Below are 13,745 nucleotides of genomic sequence, written 5' to 3'. Positions count from 1 at the left end.
TTAGAGTTTCACAGCACATTACACAGCACTCAAAAGCTTTATTTTTTCTCACACAGATCTACTTTCCTGTTAAAATTTACCTCTTTAACCATTTAACCAGGTTTCTGCTTTCCACATAATTTCAAGCTTATTTTTAGTAGAATGGATAAGCTAAGCACCCACTTTTTCAGGGGCAGATAATTATAAAAAAGCAACTAAGGAAAACACGTTAATTGGTGAAGGAAACACGCCAGAATCAAAAGAAAACCAACTGGAGGCAGGTCCCCAAGTTAACCCACTCTTCATCAAACTCTCTTCTGATGAAGACATCATCAGTCCAGAAACACTTCTTGGTGGCTCCTGACTGTGCTGATATTTAATTAATTGAAATATCTCTCTTTTTTTTTTCCCCTCTGGCTGCTTCATAATCCATTCAAATTTTCCATCAGGAACCCTCAAAAGATATTTGTAATCTGATGGGCAACTCATGCTTTAGTCAAGGCAATTCTTTTTACTGAGTTTTATTCTGAGCTCTACTGATTTCCCCATTCACAACCCCCCTATTAACAGGAATCATAGTGGAAAAAATGAAGCTTTTATTTCAAACAGATCCCAGGAAATGGAGCAGCAGCCTGAAGTTAAAAGGGGAATTACTCCAAGGTGCTGCAGTGGGACAAAACAGAAAGTGCCAGGAGCAATCCAGGCTTTTTCAAAGGATTTTGTCATTTCCCAATGTTTGGAGTTTTATGAAGTATGTTGGGAAGGAGAAATCTGAAATTTTCTTTTCAGAAAACAAACCCTAAAAGGCTTTGCATCAAAGATTGTGCCTCTGAGACCCTTCTACAACAAATGAATGACCAAAAAGTATGGACCTTTTTTTGGAAAGTTCATCAAGACCTCAGGGTGACCTCTAAGAAATTGTTTTGATGCTAAAAATAAAATTCTAGAGATTCCAAAGGTTTCTGCTTTCCACATCCTTTCAAGTGTATTTTTAGTAGAATGGATAAGCTAAGCAACCCACTTTTTCAGGGGCAGATAACTATCAAAAAGCAACTAAGGAAAACACATTAATTGGTGAAGGAAACATGTCAGAACCAAGAGAACAACCAACTGCAGGCAGGTCCCCAAGTTAACCCCCCTGTAATTACTGAAATAAATAAATGTGAAATAAATGAGAGCTTCTCCTGTGATTGACAACTTGGGCCTCCTCTGAAAGCTCCACACAAATCACAGATCTGCTGAGGAATATGAGCTCTTGGGAGGCCACCAATCCATAATGAAGCCATTGCTAATTTTTCCTGGTCTAGCCCCAGATCAATGGTGAGTGATGTTAGACACCACCAAATCAATAAAACACAGCCTGTTCTTCTGATTTCCAACAGCAGCCTCCCAGTGCTCTGCTAACTACCTGGCCTCAGAGCTGGCTTTGCTCTTAGCTCCTGGGAGCAAAGCACAACAAGGACAATTTATGTTGAAGAAGTTGATGTGATGCTTAAAAGAAGATAATAAATCTGTTGGAAAGGATGAAGATATTACTGATATCTTCACATTCTCAAGTGCTTGATTTATCTTTGTTGTTTTATGTAATTAAGGCCTGGGGTTTGATCAGTCAATAAATTCATGGTTAGTGCAGTGAAATTTGGGGAAGAGTACTTAAACCATTCAATTAAACAGACTCTGAATGCTCCTTTTCCATGCAAACCTAAAAGCTCCATGAAATAATTCTGCAGCTTTAGAAATTCCCCATGTTCTCCCTCGGTGATTCATTTGATTGGAAAAAAGAAGATGCTACAAAAGACTGGAAACACTCATTTCTTTACACAACATCATTGTTGGGAAGAGCAGCAGGAGCTCTGCAGAGGTGGGGATGGCCACTGGCGTTTCTCTCACTTGATTTTCTCTGGAAATTTGTCTTCTGTTGTAAAATCCCCAAATATTTCAGAAGTCAGAACTAAGAATCTGTTAAAAAAATTCACCAAATAACTGAGATGTTTTAATTGAATGAGTGATAGCACAACGAGCTGTAAAATTCTCAGCCCAATGAATCCAGTATCTGTAATAAAAAACTTAGTAACTAAAAGTATTAATTACTAAAACACCACTTTAGAAACTTTAAAAAGTTTAATTTCCATTTCTAGACAAATCTGTACTTCCAACTTTTCTTTTTTAAAAAAAAACAATCCTTATTTTTTTTTCTTCACCACATTTAATCCAGCAAACTTTCTTCTTCAAAGTTCTTAATGCAGGAAAAGCCAAAATGTCTTTTTCCTCATACAGCACGGTGGTAGAAATGCTTTGGGAGTAATTTCAGCTTAAAAAGGGAACTTGCACATGAATGTTGAACACAGGGAAAGCTGAATTCCTTCCAAATTTCCCTTCACATCATTAACAGGGGATGCCTCCAGCACGCAAAAAATTTAAGACAAATTTTATCTTTAAACTCATCCTTGATATTATCTGTTCAAAATTCCAGACGACAGCAGTGGGAATTGGGCAAGCACTCGTGTAAACTGATCTCAAAAGAGTTTCTTCTGCTTCACCTAAAAATGAACCCCACTCACACCAAACCTTCCAAACTGACTCAGTCGTCTTGGAGCTCATCAAGGCTTCTGCAGAGACTGAAAAGGGAATTTTTTCTCTCAACAGCAAACTCCTTTTCATATTATTGATCTGTGGACTTGAAGAAGCTCAAAATAACTGTAAGTAACCAGTTCTGACATTTAATTTCCCTCCCTCTCCATAACCAGGGGAATATTGCTCACACCAGTCAGCAACTGAAAGCTCCTGACTGGGAAGATTGGAAGAACTTGAGTCAAACCATGTTGGGCTTTGCTGATTTTTGCTCTTCAGATGCCAGATGGGAATATGCCCTGAGGGGTTATTTTGCACTCCTTTCCAGGCAGAATTTGCATTTTTCCTGTCACAAACAAGCTCTTCCAATGTCCAAGACCTCTGAGAGCTGACAGTGACCTCACAGCCAGCTCCCCAGCATCCTTGAATGCCTCCCAACTGCTCCAGCTGGCTCAGCTGCCCTGAAATACAATTTCCTTCTTCTGTGACATCTCAACAGCTCTGCTGGTCTGTTTGGGATCTGGGAGATGCTAGTGGAAGTCTTGCCATGGTGATCCCAGTCCTCAATCAGTCAAAACACAACTGCTGCAAGGTGAAAGCGAAATGCATGGCAGCAAAATCATGAGACGTGGAAATCTGTGCAGGAGGAATCTCCATTTAACCAAACCAAGGCTCATGCAAAATTTACTGAAGTCAATGGAAAAACTCATTGGTTTCAAAGGTGAAAAGCCTGAGACCCTCAGATGGGGTTTTACTGGAGTTTCTGACTGGGCACATCAAACACAAGAACTCTGATTTTTCAGGATGTCCCAAGACATGTGTGAGAGATTAACTCATCTTTGAGTGGAAAAAGAGGGCAAAATCCAGAAAACAGAGAAGTGTGGTTGAACATGTAAATATCTTCCTATAAATACCAAACAGAATTAAAGGATCCAGTTACCACAGGAGAGAGAGAAATTGTTTTACAATCCAGTGTCAATGACACAGCACCAACAAGACTCTGCTGAGTGCAAAGCTGCCTCTACAAGTACTTGTGCAGATCTTGAAAAGAACATTCCATTTATTTCTGGGAGGCAACTTTAAACTCTTGGCCTCCAAACAGGTGTCCAGGCAGAGATTTGGAGGTCACAGCCAGTTCACACTCTCCCTGCTCCAGCTTTAGACATCCCTGCTTTCAATTTCCCAGCTCCAACTTCTCGGGTTACCTAAGCCTTGAGGACAGTTCCACTGAATTAAATCTAAGCCAAGAAGAGAGGGTTTAAGGGAGATATGCCCTGGTTTTAATATCCTTACACACAAGAACTGCTCAGGATTTTCTGCTCCAAACAGGGATCTTGAAAATCCTTCAAGGACATGCATCTGCTGACAGAATGACCTTGGGATGTCCCACCAAACACTGTCCTGCAGTGAAATGTGGGCAAATCCATCCCAACCTACTGGGAACCAGCAGTTCCAAAGGCTGCTGGAATGGCAGCATTTATTTCAGCTATGCTGTGCCACCTGCTCCTTTATCAAACAGTCATCCAGAGCTTTGGGTGAAGATTTTCAGAGGATCTTTTCCCCACTGTAAATCAAATCAGTATTTTTGATTCATTAGCATGTGTATTAACCTGTGGTGTATCCCCTCAGAGTTATTTCTGGCCTACAAAGGAACTAAACGGTAAAAAATCAACATTTTGATTTCAAAAGACAGAACATGGCTCAGAATTAGATAAAGCTTTCCTTGCTAATAAAGTTACCGTTTCTGAAAGGATCACTGCTTCAGCCTGCTGCAGAGAAATATCAGTAGATTTAAATTCTTTATCAAATATCTCTTGATGCTTGCTGTTCCTCTTCTCCTTCTTCTTTTCCTTTTTATCTCTATCTAGGTCATCCTTGTCCAATTTATCTTGCGACCTAGAATGCATCTTTTTTGGCAGGAGGGGCTCCAGCACAAACCTAAGGAAAAATGTTGCTCAGATCAATAAAACGTTGTTTTCAAAACAACTAATTTTTATTTATGTATTTCCCAAAGTCTCGCCTGAGTTAATGAGGCTTTGCTAATCCAGAAAAACTCATTAGAGGGAGAAGGAGGGGGCAGAAGGTCACACAATCATAATTATCTTATAATAAAAATTACTGCAGGACTGCTGGAGAAGCGGAGCTGCAGATTTCCCTGCTCTGCAGTAAATTTATTGGTTTCTGGCTGCACAAATTCCTGAATTTCGCATAAAAATGGATTTTTCATTCAGCACTGCCACTCTCCATGCTGGGGCACCTGGAAACTCCAGTCCCACCCCCTGCCATGGACAGGGACACCCTCTACTATCCCAGGGTGCTCCAACCTTGGACACTTCCAGGGATGGAGCACTCTTGGCTAGACAAAGTATTTTATGATTTATTTTATATTATAAATGAAAAACACCACTAAGATCACACCTAGACAGAATCACGCTGGCAGATTTTAAGACTGTCTCAAATCACCACATTACAAAACCAAAACCAAACCAAAACTTCCCAAAGAAGGACATTTTTAGCCCTGGAAAAGCATTTCCCATGCCATGGGGTGCATGCAGGTACAGGCCACACACAGTCTTTGCTGTGAAATTCCAGAGTATTCATATTTCAGACAATTTGCACTGACATTATCCTAATCCCCACCATTAGCAGCTATACCCAGCAGCAATATCCCAAATTATTTCTATTTTTTTGTTGTTCTTTCCACTCTACATCAGCTCCTTTGATGGGAAGATGCTCCAAGCAGCACCTGCAACTGCAGCCCCTGAGCCATTTCCCAAATCCTGAATGCCATGGGTTGGGAACAAACCCACAAGTTTATCCATCCCATTTTACAGAAAGGGAAAAGGGAAGACAGCAATTTGCCCAGGGTCACAAAAAACCCCAGTGACAGAGCCCAGAGCAGAGCCCAGCTCTCCCAACACCAGGACTTTTTAGGAACCTGAGTTGTGTATTTTGGACTGGGTGGTGCCAGCACCTCCGAGGCCAACTGCAAATTCACAAGAGGAATTTCCATCCTTCAGACAATGATTAATTGCTTCCCTTCCAAGCACTGTATTAGGACTATTAATTATTTGGATTATTAATGTATCTGTGCTAAAATGGGTCAGCACACTGTGCTCCAACTGGAAGCACTTTGGGACTGCCAAGAGCTGAGAAATCCCACTGGACCCCAGGATTCTCCTGCTTCCAACCACTGAGTGCAAGTGCTCACATTTGTATTTCTAAGTCCCATCCCAAGCAGGGAATAAATCCAAGTCTCATTTTTGAAGTCAGTTTTATTTATACATAGAGCTGGGAGTTGTAAAACACGTCCTGTGTCAAAGCCTGCTTTGAGTCTTTGCTGTTTAAAAGCTCCAGAGCAGGAGCTGCAAATGGCATTAAATAGAACCTGGGTGATTTGGATAAGACACCCCTTTAGCTTCTCGTTTAATGGTTTTTTAGTTTCATCTCTAGTCTCAAATTTAATTTATAAAGAGACATGGAAAGACAAGAGGAGAACTGACCATGAACCCCACCAACCACAGCAGGAACAGGAGGAAACTTCTGCCAGGCCAGCAGCGCCAAACCACCCACATGATTTTACAGCCACCTGAGTTTTTGAGGTCTTTCATGATATTATTTGTTTCTGTTGATTTTTCTCCTCCAAACAAATGAGAGGTATTTTCAGGTCTTCTCAGTGACAAGAGTTGTTCACTCTATTTTCCTGTACTGCCCTGGGCCCAGAGCAGGAGCTGAGCTGCACTGTGATTTTTGTGGGATCTTTGTGAAAATACACCCTGAGGAGACTCAGAGCCTCAAAAACTGCCATGTGACACTACCCCAACACAGCTGAGAGGTGAACCTGAAGAAAATAATACCCAATGACAAAGTAAAATACACTTAAAATTTTGAAGGGAAAACCAGAAAGAGGCAAGGCAAAGAATCCATATTTTTCTTCTGACATAGAACAAAGTTGCTCACTTACTTGGGATGGTTGTTCTGCCCAAGTTCCAGCAAGACAACTTTGTTCAGAACTCAGGATCTCTGCTGTCCCACATTTACACCAAATGTGTGAAAGCATTCCAGAGGGCAGTGGAATGAGAGCTGAGCTGTAAACAGCTCCTGCCAATGACTAAATAAACTCTTTGTAATCAAGGAAAGCATCCTGCTGGTCCTTAGGTGCTGGATTTAATTTTACTTGATGCCTTTAGTTTCTAGCCGGGTATTAACTCCTCTCTGAAGGTGCCCAGGAGTTTCCAGCACATCCCTGTAAATCAGCAGCCCTTCAGAAGGTGTAAAAAACCTGCTGCCTTGGTCAAATATTGCATTTCTGGATTACAGGGGTGCCTGAGGGGAGGAAGAGAGAGAAGGGACTTCTGAGGCTGCATGGAAAGCCCAGACAGCAAACAGATTATTTTGTTCTTTGAGGGATGTGACTGTGAGACAGGGCTTATCAACAGAATTCCCAGTCCTCATGTGAAATATCTTGATAAGTCTTGAAGTACAATCTTGCCATAAGCAGCTTTTCCTCTGGCAGCCGGAGTGAGCAGCAGTGATTGAGCAGTCAGGTAATCCTGCCCTGAGCTCCTGGGCCAGGGCTGGCTGCACACACGGCCTGCAGAGCATCCCCCACACACCTGGGACACTCTAAAAAGGGGGAACTGATCTCCTCTTTGGGAATTTTTGGTGTTGTCTGAATGCTTACAGGGCAAAAAAAAACATTGTATTTATCTGGGTTAGAGAACAAGAGACCTTGAGAGAAATGTCTCTGTAGGTTGGGTTTTTTTAGCCAATTTTAGGCCGTCACTTAAAAAAATCATGGAATGGTTTGGGATGGAAAGGACCTTAAAACTCATCCAGTTCCAGGGCAGGGACACCTTCCATCATCCCAGACTGCTCCCAGCCCCAGTGTCCAACCTGGCCTTGGACACTTCCAGGGCTCCAAGGACAGTCACAGTTGCTCTGGGAATTCCATCCCAGCCCCTACCCACCCTCACAGCCAAAAATTCCTTCCCAATATCCCATCCATCCCTGCCTTCTGGCAGAGGGAAGCCATTCTGTGTCCTGTCCCTCCATGCCTTGTCCCAGGTCCCTCTCTTGTGGAAGAGGTTTTACAGCAACTTCTGTGAGCCAGGAGAAGTTTGATCCATGTTTACCCCTGAAAGAATTTCCTACCAAGGTCATTGACATAGAAACAAGAAAGAAAGAAGGAAAAATAAGAGAAACCTGCAACTCTGTTCCAGTGAGCACTTTGTTTGTCTTTCCTGATCAAAATGAGTGAAGTGTAAACTTGGGAGTTAGGTAAGAATGTATAAAGAGCATGCATGGTACAATAAAAGCAGTTTGAAGCCTTCTGAAAATGGAGTGCATCTGTACTGTCTCCATCCCAACTACAACAACACTCTTCTGGAGCCCCTTCAGGTGCTGGAAGAGGCTCTGAGCTCTCCCTGAATGCTTAGAGGGCAAGCATTCCCTTCCCTTCTCCAACTGAACACCCCCAGCCCTCCCAGCTGCTTCCAGCTCCAAGACCTGGGAATGCCACCCACCCTCAAAACCCAGAGAGTTTTAGGGACAATCCCTGGCTGAGGATTCCCCACCCTAGGGAGCTTTGGGGACAATCCCTCGCTGGAGATCCCTCACACAGCCCAGGGAGCATCAGGGACAATCCCTGGCTGAGGATCCCCACTCATCCACCCCAGGGAGCTCTGGGGACCATCCCTGGCTGGGATCCCCACTCATCCACCCCAGGGAGCTCTGGGGACCATCCCTGGCTGGGATCCCCACTCACCCACCCCAGGGAGCTCTGGGGACCATCCCTGGCTGAGGATCCCCACTCACCCACCCCAGGGAGCTCTGGGGACAATCCCTGGCTGAGGATCCCCACTCACCCACCCCAGGGAGCTCTGGGGACAATCCCTGGCTGAGGATCCCCACTCACCCACCCCAGGGAGCTCTGGGGACCATCCCTGGCTGAGGATCCCCACTCACCCACCCCAGGGAGCATCAGGGACAATCCTTGGCTGGGATACCCACCCCAGGGAGCAGCAGGGACAATTTCTGGCTGAGGATTCCCTGCCCCAGGGAGCTTTGGGGACAATCCCTGGCTGAGGGTCCCTGACTCACTCACCCCAGGGAGCAGCAGGGCCAATCCCTGGCTGAGGATTCCCAACCCCAGGGAGCTTTGGACACAATCCCTGGCTGGAGATCCCTCACACAGCCCAGGGAGCTTCAGGGACAATCCCTGGCTGAGGACTGCCCACCCCAGGGAGCTCTGGGGACCATCCCTGGCTGGGATCCCCACTCACCCACCCCGGGGAGCTCTGGGGACCATCCCTGGCTGGGATCCCCACTCACCCACCCCGGGGAGCTCTGGGGACCATCCCTGGCTGAGGATCCCCACTCACCCGTCGGAGCCGGGCCGCGAGGGAGTGCTGTCCGAGGAGAGGGAGGACACGGAGGCCACGGAGAGGGGCCGGGATGAGGAGGGCATGGTGAAGGAGCGCACCATGGAGCGCGGCCGGCTGCCCCGCCGCTCCTCCAGCCCCGACAGCTGCAGCCAACAGAGGCCAGAGGTTACTGCTTCATCCCAAAAAAAACATATCTAGTGTAAAGAGCAGGCAACCCCACTGAAGGGGAGAAACGATGCATCTGACTCCATCATATCAGAAGGCTCATTAATTACTTTGTTATACTACATTATTCTATATTGTATTACACTATATTACATTACATCTAAACTCAACCTGTCAGTTCATCTCAAGAACTCAACCCAACCCAACTGCCCAGCATCTCGTGACTGTCAGCTGACAGTCCCAACACACACACATGGCTTCAACTGGTCAGTGAATCCAAACACTCCCACCAGAATCCAACTACCCATTCCCTTCAGGTAAACAATCTTCCTCAATGCATTCCACTTGTGAACAACAAGAGGAGCAGCAATTGAGATAAGAATTGTTTTTTCTTTTTCAAAGGTTCAGAGGATGTGAATCCCAAGTTGTACCTTGCTTTTCTCTGTGAAGAGAAATGTGGCTACAAATATCCACACGCCAAAGGGAACGGGGGAAAGTTCCGTGTATTTTCTTCCAGGTAGAGTTTGGTAGCATTATTGAATTAATAACAACCAATACCTCATGTTACCAACAAAGAAATAGGTTCTAAAGGAAATTCACCCAAAGGACTAGAAAAAAATATTTAGGTAGATGTATAATTTGAAGCATATTTCAAGAATTCCTTTGTTCAAATGGTATTTCCATTTGTATTTCCAGTTTTTATATCTTGCATTTAAAAAACTATCTTTTTACATATAATTTTTTAATCCATCTCTGCCATCGTTGTGACTGCCCTGTCAATATATTTCAATGAAATGGACTTCATTAAAAAAACCCCCAAAACCCAAAGTAAAAACCCACAAAGAGAAACTTCATGTCAAAAATATCAGGAGAGCCAATTTACAGAGTGACACCAGGTTAAGAAGAAAATATATGAAAGTTTTGGTTTTGTTTCAGACAATTTCAGAGTTCTGAATATTTCTCCAAGCTTTGTTAGTCATTAATAACTGATATATGCATAAAATAATTGAACTCTTGCAGTCAACAAATAAGAATCTCATGCTGTTTAATTACAGGTATATTTTCCACCCTGTCAACTACTGGTAAATTGGCCTTGTACAAGGAAGACAGAAGAGATAAAACTCCATCACTCCTGAAAATTCTTACTGGTGGGTAGAGTGAAATTAGAGAGATAACACCACTTTCCAGTCATCTCCTTGATGATGTAAATGGATATTACTGAAGTGACTGACATGCAGGTATCATTAATGTTAATTACTTCTGTTCTCCCTGGGAATAAATTACTGTTTGAACTTTTCCCTGAATATATAAATTCATAAGATGGGATTTGAAGGACCACAAACAGAACATCAGTTAAAGGATACCACAAAGGCTGGAATGTTCCCTGTAAGATCTATGTCCCCATTAAAAAAAAAAGATGTCACTGCTACAGACAGAGTCCCAGAATTATTTAGGGTGGAAAAGTCTGAGATGGAATCCAAGCTGTGCCCAGTCCTCACCTTGTCCTCAGCCCAGAGCACAAGTCCAAATCCACTGATTCATTGGACACCCACAGGGGTGGGGACTCCAAACCTCCTTGGGCAGTGCCAGTGCCTGAGCCCCCTTTCCATGGGGAAATTCCTGCTGTGCCCACCCTGAGCTGCCCTGGCCCAGCCTGGGGCCGTTCCCTCTGCTCCTGTCCCTGTTCCCTGGAGCACAGCCCGACCCCCCGGCTGTCCCCTCCTGCCAGGAGCTGTGCAGAGCCACAAGAGCCCCCTGAGCCTGCTTTTCTCCAAGCAAAATAGGATCTCATAATAGCACCCATCCATGTATTTTTGATGGAATTATCAATTCTATCCTGAATTAAAAAGCTGTTGGCTTTGTTTGTTCTGACCTCCACACTCAACAAAAGCAGAACAAACCTCCACTGGAAACACCATGAAATTCTTGGCTTTCCCTTAAGGATGAAGCAGCAACTGGAAATAAGTTGCTGGAATGAGAACAGAGTGAATTTCAGTCCTTTTAAACTCATGAAGTAGGAGGTGTGGCTTTCTTGCCTGCCTCCATTCAGTGAAGGTACAACCACACGCTACCATAGAGCACCACAGATCTCCCTTCCCTAAGGAATCCCACCTAGGGAAAGGTAACATTCAGCTCTGGAAGTGCCAATTTTTAAACTCATTTTTGTAACCCAAATCCTTCAGAATTGAAGGGTTTTCTTGACTTTCAAGGAACAGACTCGGGCAGTTTAGAAATTGCTCCCGTGCTGGGAAATGAAAGCACCGAGGCTTCCTCAACATCTCTCATCTGCTCAGTATTCCATAATTTGATGATGCCTGGGAACAACCAGGAACTCTGCATCTACACTGCTCTGGAATCATCACACAGGAACAGAGAGCTGCTGTAATTCAAGGGAATTCCAGATACTGTGGAAAGGAGAAGTTGAGAGGGAACTTACGATGGCGCGGACCCCGTACTGCTTTTCCACCTTGTCCTTCAGCTGCCTGAAACACGCCTCCATCCTCTCATGGAATGGCCTCAGGGCCTCTGTCACCTTCTCCCCATGGATCCTGATGCCTTCAGCCAGGAATGGGATCTGGAAAGCAGAATTTGGCTGCTCCACCCTGCCCAGCCCTTCCTGAGCCAAGGGACAGGGCAATGCTCCCGCAGCAGGGAAAGAGCTCGTGCAGTGATAGTAACATCAGTAATAGCAATTATAACACTAATAATAATGATAACAATAATAAAAAATAGCAACAACAATAATATTAAAAATGACAAGAATTATTATTATGATCACACTGACCATCATCATTCCTTGCATATGATGCAACCCTTTCTCCAGGATTTCCCTTTTTTTCTGTTAAACAAAGTCCTTTACATTTAATTCAGCCCTAATTCTGCCCAGAAATCCCATGCTGGATTTATCCCACAGCACAAACCCTCCTGTGATATTCCATTCTCAAGCCCCCACAGATTCTGTACTTTAAAACACCAAACTGATGAATGATGAGTCTCACACCAGGTTATTAATATCAAATCCTTTCCCAGTTCCATGAGGATAAAACCCTGAAGACAAAAATAGTTTATGTTTTCTTTAATAAATGCTCTTTCTAAAGCTGCAAATGAGCTCCATCCTTGGACAGATATATATTGCAGAGCAATATTTATTAATAAAACATACAGTTTTAGATGCTATATAGTTCTCCTTAGAAAAATTATTTTATTTTCTCTGGGAAGAAAACAGAAGAGGGAAAAAATTAAATTAATTCTCTTTTGTAACTGAAAATAATAATTTATCTTCAAGGCTTCTGTCACAAAATATCCATGCCAGCACAGGATTATATAATTAGTTCCTAGTGTGGAGGTGTAGCTGACCTTTGGAAATGTTTTAAGAGAGACATTTTCATTCCCACAGCTACCCAGACACACCATTAGAGTTTTCTACCTCCAGCTCAGGAAAAATATTTCCTCTTCCAGGTCCGTTTCAGCCCACACAGTGCTCTGATTCTAACTCAGATATTCTCTGCAGCAATCAAGCTAAGAGGCTTCTTCTTAATAATTCATAATTAAATCATAATACTGATTAAAAACAGATTTTTCTAATAAGACTGAGCAGCAATCAGAAGGAGCAGCTTTATTAGTAAGGAGAATAATAAATACACAGATGAATTACAGATGAACAAATTCAAGAAATCTCATCAAGATGATTCCCTGAGATCTGGCACTATTTAAATGGACAGAGGTGCTTCTCCTAAAAGGCTACAAAGAGAAGAATGACTTTTTTTTTTTTTTTTAATGTAGTGGCTTCTATGTATAGGCATATGGATTTGTACTTGACAAAAATTAAACATGAAACCAGGAAGTTTTCCCTGCTCTCAATAAGTCAATGAATTTCTAAATTTACATAATTACCAGGCCACACTGTGACCCTCCTGTTTTGGGGGGATAAGTGGTCACTCTGCTCATTTATTTTAAAGAACTGTTGACATTGGAAATGGACTCTATTTTTAAAAACTGGAATTACCAAGGTGAAGCATATGAGACCATTTTATGGGTAGAAAATGCACTGAAGAACCTGTCCTGGGGATCAGCCACCTCCAGGTTGGAAAATCAAGAACAGGAAGTAAATGACATTATTTGTAGGAGAAAAAATGTGGGGGGAGGGAGAAGAAGGAGAACAAGAAGAGAAAGAACAACAAGAACAAGAAGAAGAACATGAACAAGAATAATACAAAGAAGAAGAACAACAAGAACAAGGAGGAAGGGAAGAAGAAGGAAGAGAAGAAGGAGAAGAAGGAGAAGGAGAGGTTTGTTAATCTTTTACAGAAGATCAAATTCATGAATGTCCCATGGCTTTGCCACAGAATGTGGATATTTGGCCTCCCTGTCCAAGACCACTTAATCCTTAAACATTTATCAAGTGCAGGAGGAACCTTTCAGCTCTGTTACCATTTCAGTTTCATCTTCTTCTACCAACTTCCAAACTCCTCCTGTGTCTCCTCCCAGACACAGGGAAATGTGCTGATGCCTGACATGGAATTTGACACCTGTCAGAGGCAGAATTTTGCCACATTCAGGATATTCCCAATTAATCTGGCCTTGAAGAAAGGGCATTTTCTTATTTCATAACTCTGTTCTTGGCCGATTTTAAAATTTTATAAA

General features: G+C 43.2%; 1 protein-coding gene across 4 annotated transcripts in view; it reads right to left on the bottom strand.

Moving 5' to 3' along the window:
- DOCK1 (dedicator of cytokinesis 1) overlaps positions 1–13,745 on the bottom strand; it is a 273,196-nt gene that overhangs the window by 17,176 nt on the left and 242,275 nt on the right. For all 4 annotated transcript variants that reach the window (XM_084210278.1, XM_084210275.1, XM_084210277.1 and 1 more), the window contains exons 47-49: positions 11,539–11,676; positions 8,934–9,079; positions 4,290–4,488 (exon numbers count right to left, since the gene is read on the bottom strand). In XM_084210278.1, coding sequence (XP_084066404.1) covers positions 4,290–4,488; positions 8,934–9,079; positions 11,539–11,676 — 483 coding nt within the window. The remainder of the gene's footprint in view (positions 1–4,289; positions 4,489–8,933; positions 9,080–11,538; positions 11,677–13,745) is intronic.

Source organism: Fringilla coelebs (genome assembly GCF_963513975.1).
Source record: "Fringilla coelebs genome assembly, chromosome: 8".
NCBI classification, from domain to species: Eukaryota; Metazoa; Chordata; class Aves; order Passeriformes; family Fringillidae; genus Fringilla; species Fringilla coelebs.
Note: the sequence above shows the minus strand (reverse complement) of the source record. Positions and strands in the feature narration are given on the sequence as shown.